We start from the raw sequence: 23,210 nt of genomic DNA, 5'->3' as shown, positions 1-23,210 counted from the left end.
TGGGCTAGAAACCAGGAGACCATGAGTTCTAGTCCTGCCTTAGTACAAAGCAACCTGGGTCACCTTAGGCCAGTCACATGGTTGCAGCCCTTGTAAGGAGGCAATGGCAAACCACTTGTAAAATCTTCCCAAGAAAACTTCAGGGACTTACTGAGGCAGTCACCAGGAGACTGGCTCAAAATTAGATTTCTTGACATTACTTGCTAATGTCTTCTATAGTCTTGGACTTTCCTGGCTTCCATCTACATACAAAATCTGTACTGATTTTTGTGGTCAGCCAAGGTCAGCCAATGAAATATGCAAGTAATTTTAACAATAGATGTTTATATCTATGTATAGCTACCCAGCCTCACTACTTGGCCTCTTTGGTTTTGCCTCAAAAAATGATTGAATGGAATCATATATACTTCAAAAAAAAATGAAGTTCTCCACTTGAAGGAGAATATGGAAAATAATAAAATTAGATGCTGGAGAGAGACCTATCAGAACTTGTCTCAAAGATAGAAAATAAATACAATCAAGCAAATATGTGGCAGTATGTCTGAATCTAAGGACCATTTTCTTCCAATGGAAGATACAAGCAAGGCATCTCTGTTAATATAAAGATATGCCCACCCTTTGCCTTCCATTGTCATTGACCTAATTTTTTAATATAGAGCTCAAAATCGGTGCTGAAAAAGGGGGGACTCACCACATACCAACCACCAGCACTTTTTTAACTTTAGTGCTTTTTGTGTTGGCACCCAATGGAACTCTACTGAAAACATAAGATAGAGGTTTCCATATGTTTGCTCAGCATCGTGCCAATTAATCAATGGCATTCCACACAAGGTATTTGTGATACTCCAGAACCATCTCTGGACCTATCCAATTTCATGACCTCAGGTATCTTAAGAACCAAGTTGATGTTTTGCTGGTTCAGCTGCAATATGTCCACATTACATCAAAAACTGTTCTTTTCATTGGTGTTCCAGTATTGGGGATAACCTTGGATTAATTTTATGTCCCACCTTCTTCCTTTCCTAGCCCCCAGATGTTCAGCAGGAATACCTTTCTCTGTGTTTTAAGGTTAATGATGTGAACATGATTATGAGTCAGCTTCAAAACTCTTTTGAGATGGGGCATGGGACTAGAGAGCTGAAACAACAGGCAAGCAGCAATGCTATTAGTACTGTAATAATGAACAATTGTTAGAATAAAGAGTCACCAACATTTAGGAACATTGTCACTTAAGCAAAAGAAGTTATTGAAAACTTTAGCAGCATTTTGCATCTGACTAGGCAAGTACAATAAATCACCCCTGCACCAACCTGGTGTCCTCCAATTGTCATTCCAAAAATTGCTGCTTTCAATTCAATGATGTATGAGAATTCTGGGACCAACCCATTTGGAGGGTACCTGATTGAGGAAGACTTAATCCGTATTTACCATTTGTCATTCTTCGTAGCTGAAATAGAATGTTTCACAAAGTGATCTGAGCTATGTAGTGTTCATTGCCAAATTGAGCAATCCAAGCTAGACAGCTTGAGGCCTAAGGTCCATTTTTGCAAAACTTACCCACACATCCATATAACCTTATCAGAATACTCTTAAAGGCATACCCATCTCTTCCCCACCCCCCATGTTATTATACCATTATTCTTCCAAAGTATGCGAAACATAGAACAAAATCACTTGGCTGGATCATTTTCAAATAACAAGATTCTCAGTTGGAGTCTCCTATTCACACATCCCATCCCCCAGTGCTCCTTGTGCTTCTTCCTTGCTGCTAAAATTAGAAGGTCCTCCAAAGAAAACAACTCTATATTCCATACATCAAATTGAGCAATAACATTTCCAACTCAGTTAAGTCTACAAGTGTAACTTCTGGGGACTGGTTTGAGTAAGAGCAAGTTTCATAACAACTGCCACCAGCTCTTTTATGTCTTTGCTGTGGTTACCTTTTAAACCAGAAGCTTCTTATTAAATTATGTTGAAAACATGAGTGAGTTGTTTGTGTTGTGTTTTTTTTTTCATTCAGAAAACAAAAAAGCCTCAAGCATTGGGTTTAAATAATGAAAGTCCAAAGGAGGAGGCCTACATTATTGTACTGTTTATTTATTTAGGGTATGTAGAAAGTTAGCATCCACCCCTCCCCTAGAAGAATGAAATAGTTTAGGAAATATTTAAAAAGGCAGAAGAATATATTTTCCTAAAGGAGGAATGGAGAGATATGCTCTTGGAGACAGAAAGCAGCCGCCATCTTTCTTAATATCCCCTCAGCAGATGTCAGCACTTAAGCTGTAGCTCTATTCATAGGCAAAACAAATACTGCAGGTACAAATCTATTCAAGATAGGATATTTTAAAATTCCCTGTAATAAGGTCTGAACAAAGGTAGGATTATCCTTCAGCCACAATAGGAATTGCCCAACACCCCTTCATTGCATCACTCTCAGAAACTTCAATCAAACCTAGCTCAAACACCTAGAATTTGTACTTTGCCTATAGAGCCAGCTATAACCCCTTCATAACCCTTGCAACAGTCAATAGAATACTTGTTCTTGCACAGGAACAGGAAGCTCAAGTGCAAAGCCTAAGAGAAGCTATAAAAAAATTCCAACACTCAACTCCATGTGGAGAGCTGCACCTGAACCCGTGTGGTTCTGTTCATCATTAAACCATCTTTCCAATCAGCCTCCATGATTCCAGTATCTTTCTCCCAGCTTGGAACTGAACCAGATGAATATTTCTTTCCACAAGTGTGACACAACATACTAGCAATAGAAATTAACATTTCTACTAAATGAGTAGAACCCAATAAAATATAAACTTTAAAAAGATCTATGTTCAGATATCAATGCCTGGGCCATCTAACCATTGAAGCACAGCACTGTTTATTTTTTTAAAAAAACAGATACTGGACTGTAAGCCCTCAGCTTACAGCTAGTCACAATGTGATCTACAGTTTGACATGGGACTCTGCAGTCACACTGAGGGGAAGATACTGTGCCCCTTTTATACAGAGAATCCTGGTAGACCCCATGTGAGGTGCGAATCCTGTTCAGGATTGTTCATTGCTGATGTGATAATTCAAAGCATGGTACCTTTTTTGTGGGGTCATTTATATGTCTTCCTATAACTGAGTGTTTAGTGACCCATTTGGATTATCATACTTTGGATACATTATATAAAAACCCAGCTCTCTGGAGAAGGCTTTAATGCTGGGAAAGGTGGAAGGAAGGAAAAGGAGAGGGCAAACTCAGGAGCAATAACAATAGCACTTAGACTTATGCTTTACAGCCCTCTCTAAGCAGTTTACAGAGTCAGCATATTGTCCCCAACAACCCGGGTCCTCATTTTACCCACCTCAGAAGGAAGGCTGAGTCAACATTGAGCCTGGTGAGATTTGAATTGCAGACAGACAGCAGTCAGTGGAAGTAGCCTGCAGTACTGCACTCTAACCACTGTGCCACCATGGCTCGTAAGTGCAAGAGGGATGCACTCAGTTACAACAACAATGGATGCACTGTTAGAAGGCCTGAAGAACCAAGTTGTGAACAGATGGTGCTGGAGAATATCTGTCTTCTTTGATTACTAAAAACGGACACTTGACTTGCTGCCCATAATCAGTTTTTAAAGAAGAGAATGAGAAGTTTGGAATTGGCAATCATTAAAAAGCACTGGAAGAAGGCTTGGGATAAAAAAAGAGCTAAAATATGTTTTCAGCTCCCAATTCAGCCTTCTGCAATTTAGTAGACTTCAGATTGCTGTACCAGAACTCTCATCATCTTCAGTTCCATTGGATATGCAATCTTTTTTTTTAATTTTTAAAAAACCCTTTATTGAAAATTAACATATTAAAATATACAGGTGAAACTCAAAAAATTAGAATATTGTGCAAAAGTTCCTTTATTTCAGGAATGCAATGTAAAAGATGAACCTAATATATATGATAGACTCATTACATGCAGAGCAAGATAGTTCAAACCATGATTTGTCATAATTGAGATGATTATGGCTTACAGCTCATGAAAACCCCAAATCCACAATCTCAGAAAATTAGAATATTGTGAAAAGGTTCAATATTCTAGGCTCAAAGTGACCCACTCTAATCAGCTAATTAACCATAACACCTGTAAAGTTTTCCTGAGCCTTTAAATGGTCTCTCAGTCTGGGTCAGTAAGAATCACAATCATGGGAAAGACTGCTGACCTGACAGTTGTGCAGAAAACCATCATTGACCACCCTCTATAAGGAGGGAAAGCCTCAAAAGGTAATTGCAAAAGAAGTTGGATGTTCCCAAAGTGCTGTATCGAAGCACATTAATAGAAAGTTATGTGGAAAGATAAAGTGTGGAAGAAAAAGGTGCACAAGCAGCAGGGATAACGGCAGCCTGGAGAGGATTGTCAGGAAAAGGCCATTCAAAAGTGTTGGGGACTTTCACAAGGAGTAGACTGAGGCTGGAGTCAGTGCATCAAGATCCACCACACACAGATCCTGGACATGGGCTTTAAATGTTGTATTCCTCTTGTCAAGCTGCTCCTGAACAACAAACATCAGAAGCGTCTTACCAGGGCTAAAGAAAAACAGACCTGGTCTGTTGCTCAGTGGTCCAGAGTCCTCTTTTCTGATGAGAGCAACTTTTGCATCTAATTTGGAAACTAAGGACCTTCCTCTGGAGGAAGAGTGGAGAGGCACACACTGCAAGATGCTTGAAGTCCAGTGTGAAGTTTCCACAGTTTGTGTTGATTTGGGGAGCCATGTCATCTGCTGGTGTTGGTCCACTGTGCTTCATTAAGTCCAGGGTCAACGCAGCCATCTACCAGGAGATTTTGGAGCACTTCATGCTTCCTTCCGCAGATGAGCTTTATGGGATGCTGACTTCATTTTCCAGCAGGACTTGACATCTGACCACACTGCCAAAAGCACCAAAACCTGGTTCAATGACCGTGGGATTACTGTGCTTGATTGGCCAGCAAACTCACCTGACCTGAACCCCATAGAGAATCTATGGGGCATTGCCAAGAGAAAGATGAGAGACATGAGACTGAATACAATGCAGAAGAGCTGAAGGCCGCTATTGAAGCATCCTGGTCTTCCATAACACCTCAGCAGTGCCACAGGCTGATAGCTTCCATGCCACGCCACATTGAGGCAGTCATTGCTGCAGAAGGCGCCCAAACCAAGTACTGAGTACATATGCATACTTATATTGGTACCAATTATTCCAAATTATATAGCACTCCGAATCCTCTTTGTTATTCAGTTCCATGGTGAGTCCATTTCTGTGCATTTAAAAAAAATATGAATTATTACCCCATCTGACAGTGTGGTAGACATTTTCCAAGCTTGTGCTAGTGAATATTCAATCTTATTCCTCCACATGTATTAGACTTCAATATTTACCAACATTTTTATTTATTTTTTTGCTTTCTGGAGATTAGGAGAGCTGAATGGAGAGTGACAGTTTATAGATGGCCTTAAATTTATCTGGAAATGAAAAGGCAGTCAAAAGCTCCCAAATAGTGTGTTAATGGCTATTGGTGTTTCCTAGTAATGTGCTATCCAGGACCACATTGCAATGAGATCTGAAGTAGAGATAGGCCAGGAGCAGGGGTGGGATTCTCCTGGTTCAAACCAGTTCAGGTGAATCTCTAGTTCCGACAATCAGCTTTTGATTGAACCGATTCTCTCCGACGATTAAGTTAGCCCATCCACCCGCCCCTGCGCTGTACTTACCTATATCCTCTCAGCTGTATTACTCCCCAGGAGTAACATAGAAGGTAAGTAATTTTAAAAGTTGCCCAGATGCGCAGAGTGTACATCAGGAGCACACGTACATGAAGCGTGTGATCACCGAACTGGTTGTTAAACCGGCAGCATCCCACCACTGGCCAGGAGTTCATAACTGAGTGATTTCTGGCTGATCTGCATAACAATCTTGCAAGCTAGGAGGGGGAAATTTTAAGTCTGTAACCAAAATTGATCTTCTGTACATGGATGGGGGGCGAGGGGGTGATGTGCTTAAAGGCTAGGAGAGTAGCTGAAGTAAGCTAAGTGTATTTCCTAGAATTTCCCTTATAATCTTGAGTTAAAATAAGCAGAGTGATGTGGCAAAGGGTTCCCTGAATATCAAAAGTTGTGTTTGACCTTGGGGGGGCAGGGGTGGGTGTGGCCAGGGTGGGTGTGGCCAGGGTGGGTGTGGCCAGGATGACATCACTTGTGTCTGGTACCTGTGGTGGCCTGAGCACTCTGCCAATGAAAACAGGCTCCTGGCCAGCAAAAATGGAGCACCCCGTGGGCCTTAAGTTTGACACCCCTGCTACCATAGTATATTGAGCATTAGTTGAAAAAGAAAAGTAGAAACTTTGGGAAGTGGAATAGCTTGAGGGAGAACGTAGCTGGTTGACACTTGGAACAGCGGTAATTTAAATGTTGTACAACACTTGACAATAAACCAAGTGATTTTTGACTGAGCATTGTCTGTTCCTACAAAAAACACCCATGAGCAATTGTAAATAAAGAGCAGATAACCAACAATATAGACCTTGAAAAAACAACCTTCCCTTGAGCAAATGAAACTTTGGACATTGGTTTTCTAGGATTTGCGTAAGTACTTCATTTGGAAAATCTTAGTTTTGGGAAAGAAAGATCATTGTGTTTCCGAAGCTGATGCCATTTTCTGTAAATATCTTGGGGAAAGGATATAACAAATATACTTTTCTTCGAAAAAAAACCCTGATGAAATGAATAAAAACCAAGGAATAATGGGAGGCACATACTGCTAATGTTATAAACGTGTTGACTAAAGTCACTAATACAGTCGGCTAGGGACTGCAGCTTAGCAGCATTTTTAGGAAATGAAGACATTTCATGCAAGTGGGTGGATGTTACTCCTCTCCCCTCTAAATCTAAAAGGAGTGTATTTTTGATTTTGCTAGCTTCAAATGCACATTTTAACTTCCTGATAGAAATGGGGGAAATGGCAGATTTGATTTCCGACTATTGGTTTCTGTTTTATTAGAGCAACTCTGAAGAATCTCTGAAGGACTCCAAATGAAGATCAGGGCCAACTGTGGCGAACAGATTGCTCACCCCAGGCTATAGCAGTACAATACTCAGGACATCTGTTGAAAGCAATCCAGTGTGGCAGGAAATAAAGTTTATAGGGTTGGTATGTATTTTATTATGCCTCCTGCCAAACAATTTGGGCTAACAACCCAAAGTTATTGGCACTCCTCTTTAGCTACAGTTGAATACCTGGACTGACATTTTCTTGAGAAGGACACTGAGGTGCTGCTGTTGGTGCCTGAAACTAAGTTGAAAATCATTGGCTGAGTTCAAGCTGCAGGTCGTCCTCAACTTACGGACCACAATTGAGCCCAAAATTTATGTTGCTAAGGAAGAAATGTGTGAAGTGAGTTTTGCCCCATTTTACGGCTTGCCACATCTGTTAAATGATTCCCTGCAGTTGTTAAATGAGTACCACGGTCGTTAAGTGAATCTAGTTCCCCCATTGATTTTGCTTGTCAAAAAGTTGAAAAAAGGGGATCAACATGACCACAGGACACTGAAACTGCCATAAATGTGAGTCGGTTGTGAAGCATCCAAATGTAAATCACGTGACCATGGGGATGTGGCAACGGTCCTAAGTGTGAAAAGTGGTCATAAATCACTTTTTTCATTGCCGTTGTAACTTTCGTCACTAAATGAATGGTTTTAAGTGGAAGATACCTGTATTTGTGATCCCCTTTCAAGCCCCGATGGGTTTGGCAGATCCTGATTTGAAGAAACATCTCCTCCTATGAACATCTAAAGGCTAAAACATATGAAGAACAGTTGCAGGAACTGGGTATGTCTAGTCTAATGAAAGGCAGGACTAGGGGAGACATGATATCAGTTCGATATCTCAGGAGCTGCCACAAAGAAGAGGGAGTCAAGCTATTCTCCAAAGCACCTGAGGGCAGGACAAGAAGCAATGGGTGGAAACTAATCAAGGAGTGAAGCAACCTAGAACTAAGGAGAAATGCCCTGACAGTTAGAACAGTTAATCAGTGGAACAACTTATCTCCATAAGTTGTAAATACTCCAACCCTGGAAGTTTTAAAGAAGAGATTGGATAACCATTTGTCTGAAATGGTACAGGGTTTCCTGCCTAAGCAGGGGGTTGGACTAAAAGATCTCCAAGGTCCCTCCCAATTCTGTTATTCTATTCTATTCTATTCTATTCTATTCTATTCTATTCTATTCTATTCTATTCTATTCTATTCTATTCTATTCTATTCAAATTATTCAGTAATCTACCCAAGCGTGAAGTTTTGTGATTTCCTGCATTTCTCCCCATTGGGGGATACCACCTTCTCAGCTGGGACTCTTGAAATTTAGAATTGCTCTCTCTCTCTCTGAAGATCTGCCACATGAAAACCTAGTTTTTGAGGGGTACAAGCAAATAAAGCCTGATCTTTTTATGGAATTGCAAGCAATGTTTTCTGAATGGCCTCCTTATTTTACTAATTGTATCCCATCAATAGAGGCCAAATTATAAGTGTTTTAATGGGGTTGATTTGTGGTTAAATTGACATGGGTGCTATGTTACAGAATGTCAACGTCATCAAGGAAGGAAACCTGTCCTGGCACCTTATTCAAAGGAAAGAACCCTGTCCTGGCACTTTATTTACTTTGGAAAACAAGGATGCCAAAAGTGTGGTTCAAAAGGTGCCTATTTTGGTAGCTACAATTGCCCTCACAGAGCGGAGGTGGCCATTATTTTGATCCCTTTTCTGCATTTAGGGAAGTTTGGGGAACAGGCATAAAAGGCAGAATAGATCCTTCAGTGGTGGGATTCAAAAAAATTTACTACCAGTTCTGTGGCCGTGGCTTGGTGGGCATGGCAGGGGAAGGATACTGCAAAATCCCCATTCCCTCCCCACCCCACTAACCTGCTTTCCAGCTCCATTCTGCTGTGGCGGGCAACAAAAGAAGACCCAGCCAATCAGCTAGGACTCGGGAGGCCGAGAATAAATGGAGGTGGGGCCAGTCAGAGGTGGTATTTACCGGTTCTGGGAACTACTCAAAATTTCTGCTACTGGTTCTCCAGAACTGGTCAGAACCTGCTGAATACCACCTCTGCTTCAAATCTTGCAATCATTCCACTCTTAAAGCTTACTTGGCCACAATTGGTTAGGAGACTAGCATTTGCCATGCAGTGTCTGATGGAAACTGTTAGATTTGGGAAAAGAGAGGCTGAACCAGAGCATGAGTGCAACAATACTTTATTATAACAATAAAGGGCTGACCGTGCTTGCCAAGCCTGGAACTGGCTCGCAGCGATCAGCAACTGGTTGGACCCCGCAGCCTGCTTTTATAGCTGGCTGCTGGGGAGAACCAACCAATGAGTGAAGGGGAAGAACGCCCCCGCAAAGTGAATGGACCTGAGTGAGAACTCCTAGAGTTCCCAGGACATAACAGAAACTGTACATTTTTGCTTGCAAAAAAACTGACCAAAGCACTTCCCTTTAACAAGTGGGGAATGTATAAATGCTACATGAAAGCATACCTAATTTAAGCTTACTTTTTTATCAGAACAGAAGGCAGTGTATTACTGTATCGTGCAGTCCAGTAATAATAATAAAAAAAAAAACCTTGGTTCCTCACCCAATTTTTTAAATAGCATCTATATTGGCGGAAATCATTTAATCTTTCACTAACTCCCTCAATAACCATTTTACTGAAGTTTGCAGAATCAGAATCAGTACATCAGTACATCCGAATATAAAAATTGTTAAGTTCGCCGATCGCCAGAACAAAGGGAGGCGCGAGACTCAGTGACTCTTTTCAAGCTCTTTATTTAGTCTGAGATCCGGCTCGGCTCCCTCGGATTGGTGGTGGCTTATATTGAAGTCGCCTAGCCAGCCGCGGCCAATGATACCGCTTTGAATCCCCCGCAATCAGTTTCCACCAATCGCGGGCGATTCGCAGCGGGCCAATCGCTGAGGCTCACTCGGCCAATCCGAACACCATGCGTCCTGGCCAATCAGGATGAGGGGTTACAAGAATGCTAATGAGGCAATACAGAACAAAAATGTTTTAAAACCTTTCCATGAGGCTTGGGATTTTTTAAAGTCTTTAAAATAGTATTTCTTAACCTTAGCCATTTTAGGATATGTGGACTTCAATTCCCAGAATTCTGGGAGTTGAAGTCCATACATCTTAAAATGGCTAAGCTTTAGAAACACTAAAGGTGCAGACAGACCTGGTTTGAACTTCCATTCTTAATCTTTCTTAGGTAATTCTGGGTCCCTCTTCTCTACCTGTCTCCTCCCACCCCCACCTTCTCACTCCTCAAAATTGTGCGAATAAAGTGGGCTGCAGGAAACCTACAAGGACCAAAAATCACAATAAATTTCATTTGGTTTGCATTACTTGAAACTCTTGGAGTTGGGGAACATAGAAATATCTGCTTTCAGAATGGACAAGCAATGATCTTTTAAAATACCATTAATGGCCCCGTATATCCCCAAACAGTGTAGAAATAGCTGGTTGCATGTGGTTTTGATCCATATCCATTTCACAATGGTAACAGGTCAGCTGTATTCAAATCGTGGGAAGGGAAATTGGGCTAAAAACCTTTCCAGTAATGTCTTGCACAAAGCAGATAATATTTCCAAAGCCTTATCTAGGATGCATCTCCTAGGATTCTTTGGTGTCATTTAAAAGGATCCAGAGTTCAAAATCTTTCAGCAAAATCACCTTCTTGCATTGACACATGAATTCCCCAAGGAAAAAAAGATGAGGGAAGGAATAAATAAACTTGTGCACAGAGTGGAAACAATCTAATGGAAATTGATTGATTAAGGGAAGAGAGGAAGGAAACCGCATGCCAATGCCCAGATCCCTTCTGTGAGACTTCACTTTGTCTCACTGGAATTGTGTCTCATTTTGGAGGGGTGGGAATTAATAATACAAACTGACCAAGCAATGTGGGTTTCAGATCAGACAAAGATATTTACTATGCAGAGGTTGTATTCAACAAGTTCTGACCAGTTCTGGAGAACCGGTAGCGGAAATTTTGAGTGGTGGGATTCAAAAAATTTAACTACCAGTTCTGTGGCCGTAGCTTGGTGGGCATGGCAGGAGAAGGATACTATAAAATCACGATTCCCTCCCCACCCTACTAACCTGTTTTCCAGCTCTGTTCTCCTGTGCAGGGCAACCAAATAAGACCCAGCCAATCAGCTGGGACTCGGGAGGCAGAGAATAGATGGAGGGGTGAGGCCAGTCAGAGGTGGGATTTGCCAAGTTCTCCGAATTACTCAAAATTTCCACTAGCGGTTCTTCAGAACTGGTTGAACCTGCTGAAGACCACCTCTGGATGAGGGTAGATTCATCAATTAAGGCCATGAGTCTATTGGAGAAGTACAGGTGGTCCTCGACTTAAGAGTATAATTAAGCCCCAAATTTCTGTGACTAAGTGAGACGTTGGTCAAGTGAATGTTGCCTGTTTTGTTACTTTACTTGTCTCATTTGTTAACTCAATCACTCCAGTTGTTAAGTTGGTAACAGCTTCTTCCTAGGCCACATAAATGCCTTCAAAGTAAAAAGCTGCAGTAGTGGATAAAAGAACTTGCATCCATGATTCAGATGAGCTGCTATGTCTTCCACATAGACAATACTGGTCAGAATTAAAGTATTCAGTCTTAGCATGTTTCGCATGTTTTGAATGCTAGAATGCTAGAATAATAATACTTTATTGTCACTGTACCTATATACACAGTATACGCATACAACGAAATTCATATAACACCCAGATACCAACATGCACACACATACACATGACAATTCTCAAACACACCCCCACCCACCAAAATTCCCCACCCCCTAAAAACACACAAGCATCCACACAACAGACCAAGTAATACTGCCCAACAGTTCACTGATGGTGGTCCTAAGTGCTAAGTGCAATTATAGCTCTGGCATAAAAACATGTGGCCCAAGTTTTAATGGTTCTGTATCTTCTGCCAGAAGGCAACAGTTCACACAGATTGTAAGCAGGATGGGAAGAGTCTCTGAGAATGTTGTGCAACTTCCTGAACCAGTGAGATGCAAAGATGTCATCCAGGGCTGATAGCTGGAGCCCGATGAGAACTGTTGAGCACTTCAGATCTGAAAGTGAAAAGCTACTTGGGAGCAGGTAGTAGCTTGAATGTAGCCAGGGGTAGGATTCAACCGGTGTTACTACCAGTTCAGTGATTACATTTTGTGTGCACATGCATGCTTCGTTGTGCACACAACAGCTCGGACAGCTGAAAAATGCTTTGCATGGGTGCACGTTTGAAAAGCCTCTTTTTTACTGCTTTATCAACATGAGCTGTGCCGCGCAAAGCAGCTGAGGTTGAAAAAGCAGGAAATAAAGGACAGGTAAGAGCCCAGGCGGGCGGGTGGGCCAAAGAGCAGCAAACACAGAACTGGTTTGGTGTCTGTTGCTCTTCAGAGCTACTGGTTCTTTAGAACCGGGCAGAACCGGTAGCATCCCATCCCTGAATGTAGCATCTCACTAAAATCCTGAAAGCATCCATGCTTTTTCCCAATCTTGTGAGGTTCTGTTTTGAGAAGTTGCAGGGAGGTATTATATTTCTGCCACTATGTACAGGTAGCCTTCAGCTTATGACCATAATTGAGCCCCAGATTTCTGTTGCTAAGTGAGATATTACTTAAGTGAATTTTCCCCCATTTTACGACCTTTCTTGGCACAGTTGTTAAGTGAGTCACTGCAGTTGTTCAGTTACTAACACATTGTTAAGGGAATCTGGCTCCCCTGTTGACTTGGCTTGCCAGAAGATCAAAAAAGGTGATCATATGACTTCAGGACACTGCAACAGTCATAAATATGAGTCAGTTGCCAAGCCTTTGAATTTTGATCATGTAACCATGGGGATCCTGCAGTGGTCATAAGTGTGGGGAAACAGTCATAACTCACCTTTTTCAGTGCTGTTGAAACTTTGAATGGTCACTAAACGAACTGTTGCAGGCCGAGAACTACCCGTACTCCATTAAGAGCGTTCTTCAAAATTCTGAGAATTTTGTCACAAAGAATGAATTTAATCACTGCCCTGTCAGGACTTGATGTGATCCTAGATTAACAAAAATCCCCTCATTCCTACTCTGTATGCTGTGCCTTTCCCCAACAATCTCCTTACTGCCTGTTGTATGCACTGTTTGACTGTATGCAAGCAAACGGAAGAAACAGGTCTTACGTAGAGAAGCTGAAAAGCTGCCAAGCTACCTTTCCCCTTGAAAGACCTGCAAAGATGGCTGAAGTCAAGGAGCACTTGCAAATGGACTGACATTCCACACAGGCACAACATTTTGAAGAATGTTAGTTTTAATGTGGTTTCAAATGCTTTGCATATGAGCCAGAAATAAATCACCTGAACTTTCACACTTAGCCAATATCATGGGAAAACAGAAGTCCTGCTTTTGAGTGGGCATAGAGACCTCTTGTGGAAATGCAAGAGAGACCATGAGGGAAGCTTGGAATTTAAAAGATGCCCACGTGCAAACAAGTAGAAATCTGTGTTTGTTTTAATGGAAAACCTCTAATGATTTCATTGGAAAAAAAAATGAGAATGTGACAATTCTCAGAAAGAAGCGAGACCAGATTAAGTATCATCAAAACATCTTTAGTAATGCAAACTTGAAAGCAAGTGGCTAGTTAGAACCCCAGGAATTTAAATCCAGGAATTCAGATAATCCCCAAGATAGGAATCCTGCAATAGATTCCGTCAATATTGGGTTGAACTATCTGATGGCACATATCCAGAGTTGTTTTGAAATACGGTACTAGATTTGACCTTTAAAACACTAAATAGTTTGGGTCTATTTGAAAGATGGGCTATACCATCCAGATGTATCTGTGGTCAAATGTTCAGGTTCAGGGACTCAGTTTGAAGATCAGCCATTCAAACAGACAGGCATTAGAAACACAATTATTCTACCATTATTTATAACCTAATATTTTTGGAATTTTATGCAATTAGTTTCATATTTTAGGCAGCTTGTGCTGGCCCTTAAATGGTCTTTAGACCTCTTATTTTTATTCCCTGCTTAACCCACAACTAAATTCTACTAACTTGTCTTCAATCGGTTTATGGGTTATGCAACTGGATTATGCAAGGTTTTGGACTCATGATTAAATGTGTTACTGTGCCAGGAAAATGTTTGTTCCAAAACAGAAATAGCATTTAGACTTATATACCACCCAAGAGCAATTTACAGCACTCTCTGGGTGGTTTACAATATCAAAGCATTATTTGCATATGTAATCTGCATCCTCATTTTATCAACCTCAGAAGGATGGAAGGCTGAGTCAACCTTGAGCCCCATCAGGATCAAACTCCATTCATATACAGCTGAGCTGTTACCATGGAGAAATGGATGTGGATCAAAACCACATGCATTCAAACACTTCTATTCTGTTGGGGTATACAATAAGGTTATTAATGGTATTTTAAGGACCACTTGAGTGCCCATTCTGAAAGCAAATATTCCTATTTCCTCAATACCAAGAGTTTCCAATAATGCAAACCAAGTAAAATTTATTTCATTTTTAGTCTATGTAGGTTTTCTACAGACCATTTCATAAAAAGCTGTGAGGCAAAATATCACACTTTGCTAAGATTTCACTTTGTTCTTCAGCTTTATAAGAACCATACTATCTGCCTGACCAAGGCAGGGGTGTCAAACTGGAGGCCTGTGGGTCAGATGCATCATGCACAGGCCACACCCACCCCAGCTCCATGAAGGGGAAAAAGTCACAAAATGGCACGTGACAGCAGCGTGACGTGGCGAGTTTGACACCTGTGAAGTAGAGTGAACTAGATGAGAATTAGAGAACTAGAATTAGATGAGAAAGGAAAACTAAAAACGATGCAAGAACTGAAAGATCTAGGATTAAAGATAGAATGGTGGGCTTACTTACAACTACAGTCGAGATATGGTAAGGATATGAAAGAATGGGGAATTAGTGGGCAGAAAACAGAATTAGACAAAATAGTAAATTAGAAGAAGAAAAGGTAAAAGAAACAATGCTGGCCTGGATGAAAGATTTTGGACATAGCATAAATTTGGATGATTGGCAAACCGTATGGGATAGAAATAAAAAAAATAACCTTGGCGGCACCATATAAAAAAAAACTTATATAAAATGTTTTATCGATGGCACATCCCACCATCAAAATTTGCAAAAATGTACCCAAAACTATCCCCCAAATGTTGGAAGTGCAATAAAGAAATTGGAATGTATTATCACTTATGGTAGAATTGTGAGAAGCCCAAACATATTGGCAGAAAATTCAGAAATGAATAGAAGAGATGTGCAAAATTAAAACTGAATTCAGACCCGAATTTTTTTTATTGGGAATTAATGTGGGAAAATACAATAAGGATGTAATATACTTAATAACCCATGTCACCACAGCTACAAGGTTAACTTATGCCGAAAGATGGCTAGGGAGAGTATTTCTAGAGACTATTAACTCACTAACTGAATGAGTTCATTTAAGGCGACCAAATTCCAATTGAAACCACAGATTGATTTTTTTTTTTTTATACCAAGTTAATATTTGGGCAAATATTACCAAATCTACCTCAAGGCCGTCCGAACATTTGGTTTTGTTCAATAAACCCTAAATGCATAATCCAATAGTATTCTCATACAGCAACTACTATGATAGGACAATATACTCAAATTAACATGTTTGTGTATAAAAGACAGGGCACAGGTCATCTTACTATTAGAGCAAGTAGGAATCTTTACTGACCTTTAAGAAAGAAAGTGAAGAGAACACAGCTGATGACAGAAAGGTGATCAGTAGGAAAAGAAATGTTTTGTATACCGAAAGAGCCAAACCAGTTTAGTCCCGTGCTATATATGGGTGATATAATTGTTGGAACTATTAATTCAGGACCCTGTAAGCATTTTAAAATGTAATTTTCTAGGCATCTCTGTTTAGAATTAAGCTCCAAGGAATTCAGTGGATCTTACCACCAAATGAGCATTAGACAGTAATATCTAATAATTCTTTGGAGGAACCAAATTCTATAAAAGAGAATATTTGTAGCTCAGGGTTGAAATGAGGGGCCCTTGGTACTCTCTAAGTTTCGTTGTTTCATTACTCAAACTGTAACATCTCCTGTATTTCACGTTCAGGAAGGCTGGAGGTGAACTCTTCCATCTTGTATCCACTTATGGTACTAGGATACACTAACCATTGGGTTAACTATTCTCCATGTATTTAGGGTAAGTGATTTTAATGAAACTTAAATAGTCTCTTAATAATTAGCTGGATTGGCCATCCACTTGTTAGATGCCCAATTATATCCAGCATAGCCAAATGGTGAGAGATGATAGGAACTTCATTCCATTGAGATTTTTTATTTCATATTTCTGACAGTTATAATTTGAATCAAAATCCTGGAGGTTCCATGAATTATTATTATTTATTTATTTGGTGAATATCTAACTTCAGTTTAACCATAAATCAGTACATGGTCTTAACCTGACGTTAGTAATGGAGTTCTGGTCCCAATTATAATCGTAAATTGAGAACTACCTATAAAAGTTATGAATAGAATATATGTAGAACAGGGCTTTCCAAACCTGCCAAGTTCCATATTTGTAGACTTCAACTCCCAGAATTCCCCAGCCAGCATGGCTGCCTGAGAATTCTGGGAGCTGAAGTCCACAAGCCTTAAAGTTGCCAAATTTGGATGTCTCCAAACACCTTGCAATATTCTATTAGAGGGGCAAAAAAATCACAAGTACTGTCCTAGAGAAACTTTCAACAATCTGGCATTATTAAGCTGGGATTGCAGCCCCTGAAAACGATAACCAGTTAGGATGGGAATCTGAGAATTGCATACCCAGCATTTCTCTAAGTACCAGTTATGAAATTATCTGAATATTTTGGAGACGGAATCCAACAAGTTAGGGGAAGACTTTCTCTGTTTTGATGTCTAGAATACAATAAATGCCTAGTGAACATTTCAGCTCATTTTGGTGGGTTTATCATTGTGCAAACTCCTTTGGCCTTTGCACTTTCTCTATTTAAACAATTTATGGGAAGAGAAGGTACACGCTGCAGAATGCTTGGTTTTTCATTAACATTTGAGTTGATTAATTATATCCTTACCAGTGGCTACAAATAAGCTTCCTCTGATTCTCTCATGTTGTCTGCCACCAACTGTCTCTCCTTCTCCTTCTCCCCTTGGGGATCTCGTACGATCAACTATGCATCTCCAGCTCTTTAAGCAACAAATCTAATAAAGGTTGGAAGCTCATCTTTTGCACAATTCTTTTGAGCAAGTGACTACCAGCAATCATGGATCCACTGGCAAGAAACGCGCTGATGGGAAAAAAACCTAAACAGCAGTTAACAAAGGTAATACTTATCATAAGATATCTTACTAGACTTCCAAATCAAGATTGATGCCCAGCATCTTACTTAGGTGCAGAATCCTGCAGTGCATCCCTAAGCATGGTTTAGTTTATACATGGGTGTTCAGAAAGAAAGGCCAATGTATCTATTGAGGCTTACTTCAGGGTAAACAAGGGGCAAAGTTGCAGTCTCACTCATTACTGAGATAAGTTATTATAACTGAGGTGGAAAAAAATGAAAAAAGAAAGGAAAGAACATATTCATAATTACAATCCAGAAGCTGCAGAATTGGGGGAAAAAAACAGCTCTTTTCTTGCATCGATAGAATACATTGACTTCTTTCAAATATGTTCTGAATAAAACATGCTGTCGGTGGCTTTCACACTGAGAATGTTGCCTCTAGACAATTTATGAATGTCATTATCAAACATGCTCTTTTCACAACAATTTTCACTCTCGTGAATATTCTTGTGAATGTTTTCATGCAGCCCCATCTGGCACACTTCCATGATTTAATAAAACTGAAATGTGATAGTAGTTTTCTGCAACTTTGGAGACAATTATCCTTTGCTTTAAAGAAATATTACAGGATTCATTCAAATTTGCTAACGGTGTGATCCTATGCATATCTAACTAGGGAGAAAACAAGTGGGTCGGTAATCTTTAGATTTTTGGGTTAAATTATTTTTTGATTGAAACAAGAGGAGTCCCAAAAGCGGGGAGTTTTTATTTTTAAAAGAAGAAAAAAAATCAAATGAGCAAGCAAAAAGGGAAAAGAAGAATATTATTGATACAGAAATATAATATCAATGAATGGAACTAGTTTTACTAAAAAAATTCTACCATTGTGGTCTGGAGATTATGATGTGAGTTAGATCATGTTGACTGGGAACTGCAAGAATTCAGTTCCAACGTAACTGGATATTAGTAAGCTGGGAACACCAGTTGTACAACTTTGTAGGATTGCGCTAAAGTTGTAAGCATACTTACTCAGAAGTCTATGCTGTTGAATATAATTAGACTTAACTGAGAGTCAAATCTACATTTTCAGTTTCAAGCCCATACCGATTATTATGCATGAGATACAATCTTGCAATTTCTCTCCAGGTTAGACACCCATGAAACAGTACACACATTAGGACTTCTACATCTCAGATATTTGTGATTTGGTGGTGATCTATCCTTCTTACTTTTCTTTTTGCCACATTGTTCTCCTTTCTTGCATTAGCCCTCTAAATGTCATTTCAATTTACGTTTTATCAGCAGTTTTTGGTGTGGTTTGGTCTGGGACAAATGCATTTAAACAAAGATGTAAAAGAGCCATTTCCAGTGGTTGTTGATTGTCTCTTATAAAACTGACTTCAAAACGTAGCACCTATCTAGTTAAAGAAGGTAATTGATTTTTGGACTTTATTTCCAGAGTTTCTAAGATTATGTCTTTGCAGAGGTTGCTTGACAGTATGTACTGTACTGCATATGCTAAGACTCTAGATTTATTTTATTTATTTTTATTTTTTGTCAATTGCTTACAAGATAATAGGTATAAGTAAAAAACATAGTTATGAATACATGGATACATATAAGAAAAAAAAAGAAACAATAGGACAGGGACAGTAGGCACGTTGGTGCACTTATGCATGCCCCCTACAGACCTCTTAGGAAAGGGGTGAGGTCAATAGTAGATAGTCTAAGGTAAGTAAATGTGTTTATTTTCAACTCTATCAAAAGCTATTTTTTTGACATGAAACTGATTACAATGCTCACATTCTAAGAGTGCAACCCTATGTAGACTTCTTAGGCTGTAAATCACACTCAACATAGTGGGACTTAATTTGGAATAAATATACATAGGATGCAAAGTGTCACAGAGTAATGATATCACCATGTGACACAATAAATATTAATAAATATATGAAGCATGAACTTTATTTTATAACAGAGCCTACCTGGTAATCTGGGGCACAAAGCCCCTTCAGAGCCCCTTTAAATGTCAACATCAAACGGAATATTTTAATATAATAAAAACAGAAAATAATTAAACCCATGGCCAGTCTTTATGACATTTATTTAAGGGATATCTTTTAATTTAAGGGGATTTAAATTGGAATTAAACCCAATTTAGCTTTGTTGTGTTTACATGTGCTTCTTTAGTTAGGCTTCCTTCTGGAGTGGGTTTCCCATCTGAAAGTTGGGTCAGACAATAATTTTCTGCATTCCTGACTTGAAGAGATTCAAAAGGGAGTTGAAATTTGGAAAGAGTGTGTGGCAAGTTATTATTTTAAAAAAATATCCTTTCTAATGTTTTTCAAAAAATTGCATAAATCATTTGTGCAATACTTTGCTCTTATTGGTTCCTTGAAGAATACAGATAGTCCTCAACTTACAACAGTTCGTTTAGTGACTGTTTGAAATTAGAACCCCACTGAAAAAAGTGACTTATTTTTCACCCTTATGACCATTGCATCCCCATTGTCATGTGATTTACATTCAGCTGCTTGACAATTGTCTCACATTTATGACAGTTCCATTGTCTTGGGGTCATGTGTTCATCTTTTGCAGCCTTCTGACAGGCAAAGTCAGTGGGGAAACCACATTCATTTAACAACTGTGTTCCTAATTTAACAACCGCGGTGATTCACTTAACAAATGTGGCAAGAAAAGTCATAAAATGGGGAAAAACTCACTTAACAAAGTTCTCAGTTAACAACATAAATGTTGGGCTCTATTGTGGTCGTAATTCAAGGACTGTAGTTAGAACTGGTGTTCCTCAACTTACAAGTTTTTGTTTAGCGACCATTCAAAGTTAGAACAACATTGAAAAAATGACTTATGACAGTTTTCTGATTGGTGACCGTTGCAGAATCCGCATGGTCATATGATCAAATTTGGGGTGCTTGGCAACTGGTTCATATTGATGATGGTTGCAATGTGCCAGGGTTATAGTATCATCTTTTGTGACTTTCTGACAAGCAAAGACCTTCCATGGGGAAGTCACTTAACAATCATATCAGTAACATAACACCTACAGTGATTCAACACCTACAGTGATTGACACCTTTGTTGAGAAAGGTCATAAAATAGGTCTTAACAACTGTCCTACTTGTAACTGGCAGCGATGCCAACCTGGAGTTGTCTTCTTATCATATTCCTCAGTTCAGTGAAAGATTTTGTCACACGTGATTTTTCCTGTGATCTGGAGCATCCCTGCTTTTTCTGCACTTTTTAAAAAGCCAATGGAAAGCATGTGGAAGCTCAGGGTGTAATCCTCCCCTTAGCTTTCCTCATTCCAAATGTAGGACTTTCAGGCCTCAGAGTGATCAACCCAACAAGGAGGCCTCAAAGGGATCAACCCAACATCAATAGCATGTCCACATGGAATAAGCTCCAAAACTTTGAGAAATCTGTAAGAAACAGGGCTGTAGACAAATAATCAGTTTGGAGATTCAGTATGAAAACATCTCAGCAGAATATCCTACTACAGGGATGGGCAACTTCTATATGGCCCCTCTACAACCTGTGAACTTCAATTCCCAAAATTCCTGAGCCACCATTCCATGCTGGGTCAGGGTTTCTGGGAACTGAACTCCGCAAGGTCGTAAAGGAGTCATAGTTGTCCAACCCTGTCCTAAAAGAATTAGGTTTTTTACATGGTACTGATATATTGATATATGGCTGAAGTGATCCCACGATGAATAGATTTGATCCACTCTTATGATTCCTGTCCTACAGGCATCTCTCCCCCACACCCCTCAGATTCTAGTCTGAGTTGAACCCATTCAATTCAACATTACCATTCAGAATTTTATCAGCTTGCAAATTTAATCTTATCAACATTTAAAATGAAAGCACCCCTTTTTGCATATTTTTCTCGATTACTCTGAGAATATACAGACAAATTCATCTTTCATATGGCAAGAAAACTCTTGAGGAGTTCCGAGACAAATTTCAGCAAAATATTAATTGGGTGTTTTGTTTGCAAAACAAAACATTTATTATATTAGTACTGGTAGTGTATTATCTTTAATTTGTGAAAGCATTATTCAACATCTTTTTAAGACACAGAACGCTAGTCCAAAAGGCTCAGAGTAGAAATAGTGAGGATTTTTATTTTTACATAGTGACTGCTGGGATGTGTATTAGAATTTTCATTCTTCCTCACAATGGCTGTTCTGTGATGGGCTGGGCTAAGAGAATTTTTAGCATCTGACAAGTGGATGGACCTAGAATTCTGTGAGAGAGAACCCAACGGCAGAAAATGGCAGTTACAGAGGTACAAAATCAATACTTCTTTTAAAGCCTATATATACATGAGAAACTGTATGTGTTAAAATGTACATGCTACCTCTGCTCAGATAACTGGCTGGTCCCAATTTCTCGGTAAGGAGGAAATTAAAGGTAAAGGAGTCCCTGCGGGTTTTACTCTGCTAGTCATACCTGATTTTAGGGAGTGATGCTCATCTCCATTTCTTTAAGCCATTGAGCCAGGATTGTCCGAAGATATTTCCAGGGACACATGGCCACCATGACCCTGCATTGCAGGGCAAAACATAGTGTAAAACACAGTTATCTTCCTGCCAAACTGGTATCTAGTTATCTACTTGCATTAGCTTGCTTTTGAACCGCTAGGTTGGCAGGAGCTGAGGCAAATGACAGGAGCTCACACCATCACATAATGCTAGGTCTCGAACTGCTGGAGCATAGACCTTCCCTGGCATCTTTTAACTCACTGAGCCACCATCTCTGACAAAGGAAGGAGGGGGAAGGAAAAATTATTGAGGGTGACTTCCAGTTCAGTTTGCCCGCAGCACATTTGCAGTCAATTCAATCCTTATTTCCAGATTGGAGCAAGCGCGCAGGTCATTCAGTTCAGCCCCCAAAAATATCATTTATTAAAGCTTAAAAAAAAATCAAAAACAGCTAACTTGCAAAATGGGACTGAAAGCAGGTAAACACAGAAAGAAAGAGAGACATGGAAAAACAGGCAAAAGATGAAAGGGCAGAGGATTTGAAATAGCAATCTCCATTTTTTATGTCCATGGATCAAAAGAAGAGAAGGTTTTTAAAGCTACTGAAAACAATACCGTGGGTGGCTTTTGTTTATTCCGGCTTTAACCCTTTTATGTACGTAGCAGTGGCAGAAAAGAAACAGAAAGTGCTCTCTACTTTGTACCAGAAGTAGTTTGACTAATGGAGATGATGTACCTAATAAGGAGATGTCCTTTTCTCTTCCATAATCAGAGGGCTGGTAGCAGTCACATTTTCAGGATGAATCAGAAGAATGAAAGAAACTTTGCATCTAGTCCAGGGGTGTCAAACTCAAGGCCCGGGGGGCCAAATGTGCCCTCTGAGGTGCTTAGATCTGACCCACAAAGCCACCCTGGAAACAGCCAGTGAAAAAGGAGCTTGGGAGGGCCACATCTCAGGTTCTGTTTTCCCTGACAGAAGGTTGCATGAGGCAGTTGCAGCCAAGAAACAAAGGTCCGGAGCCTATTTTCGCTGGCAGAGAGTTTGGGCCACCAAAGGTGCCCCCAACCTGAGTGACGTAGAGCTGGCCATGCCCACCCTGGCCATGCCCACCCCAGGCCCCTGAGGTCAAACACAACCCTGATGCAGTCCTCAATGAAATTGAGTTTGACACCCCTGATCTAGTGGCTCATATCTATTCATTGATTGTAGAGAAAGCCCAATACCAATAGCACTTTATATACCTCTTCATAGTGTTTAACAGCCAATGGTGGGATGAAATTTTTTTTTACTACCGGTTCTGTGGGTGTGGCTTGGGAGGCATGGCTTG

General features: G+C 40.0%; 1 protein-coding gene across 2 annotated transcripts in view; it reads left to right on the top strand.

Annotated features, from left to right (window-relative positions):
- The first annotated feature begins 17,209 nt into the window (after positions 1–17,209).
- The window catches only part of SLC2A2 (solute carrier family 2 member 2), a 38,286-nt gene continuing 32,285 nt past the window's right edge, over positions 17,210–23,210 (top strand). For both annotated transcript variants that reach the window (XR_015743625.1, XM_026705761.2), the window contains exon 1: positions 17,210–17,419. Coding sequence is in view for 1 of the 2 variants with exons in the window: in XM_026705761.2 (XP_026561546.1) it covers positions 17,360–17,419 (60 nt within the window). In the remaining variant the exon portion in view is untranslated. The remainder of the gene's footprint in view (positions 17,420–23,210) is intronic.

Source organism: Pseudonaja textilis, chromosome 4, assembly GCF_049901715.1.
Source record: "Pseudonaja textilis isolate UNSWEBS1 chromosome 4, rPseTex1.2, whole genome shotgun sequence".
NCBI lineage: Eukaryota > Metazoa > Chordata > Lepidosauria > Squamata > Elapidae > Pseudonaja > Pseudonaja textilis.
This window is presented reverse-complemented; position numbering and strand designations above follow the sequence as displayed.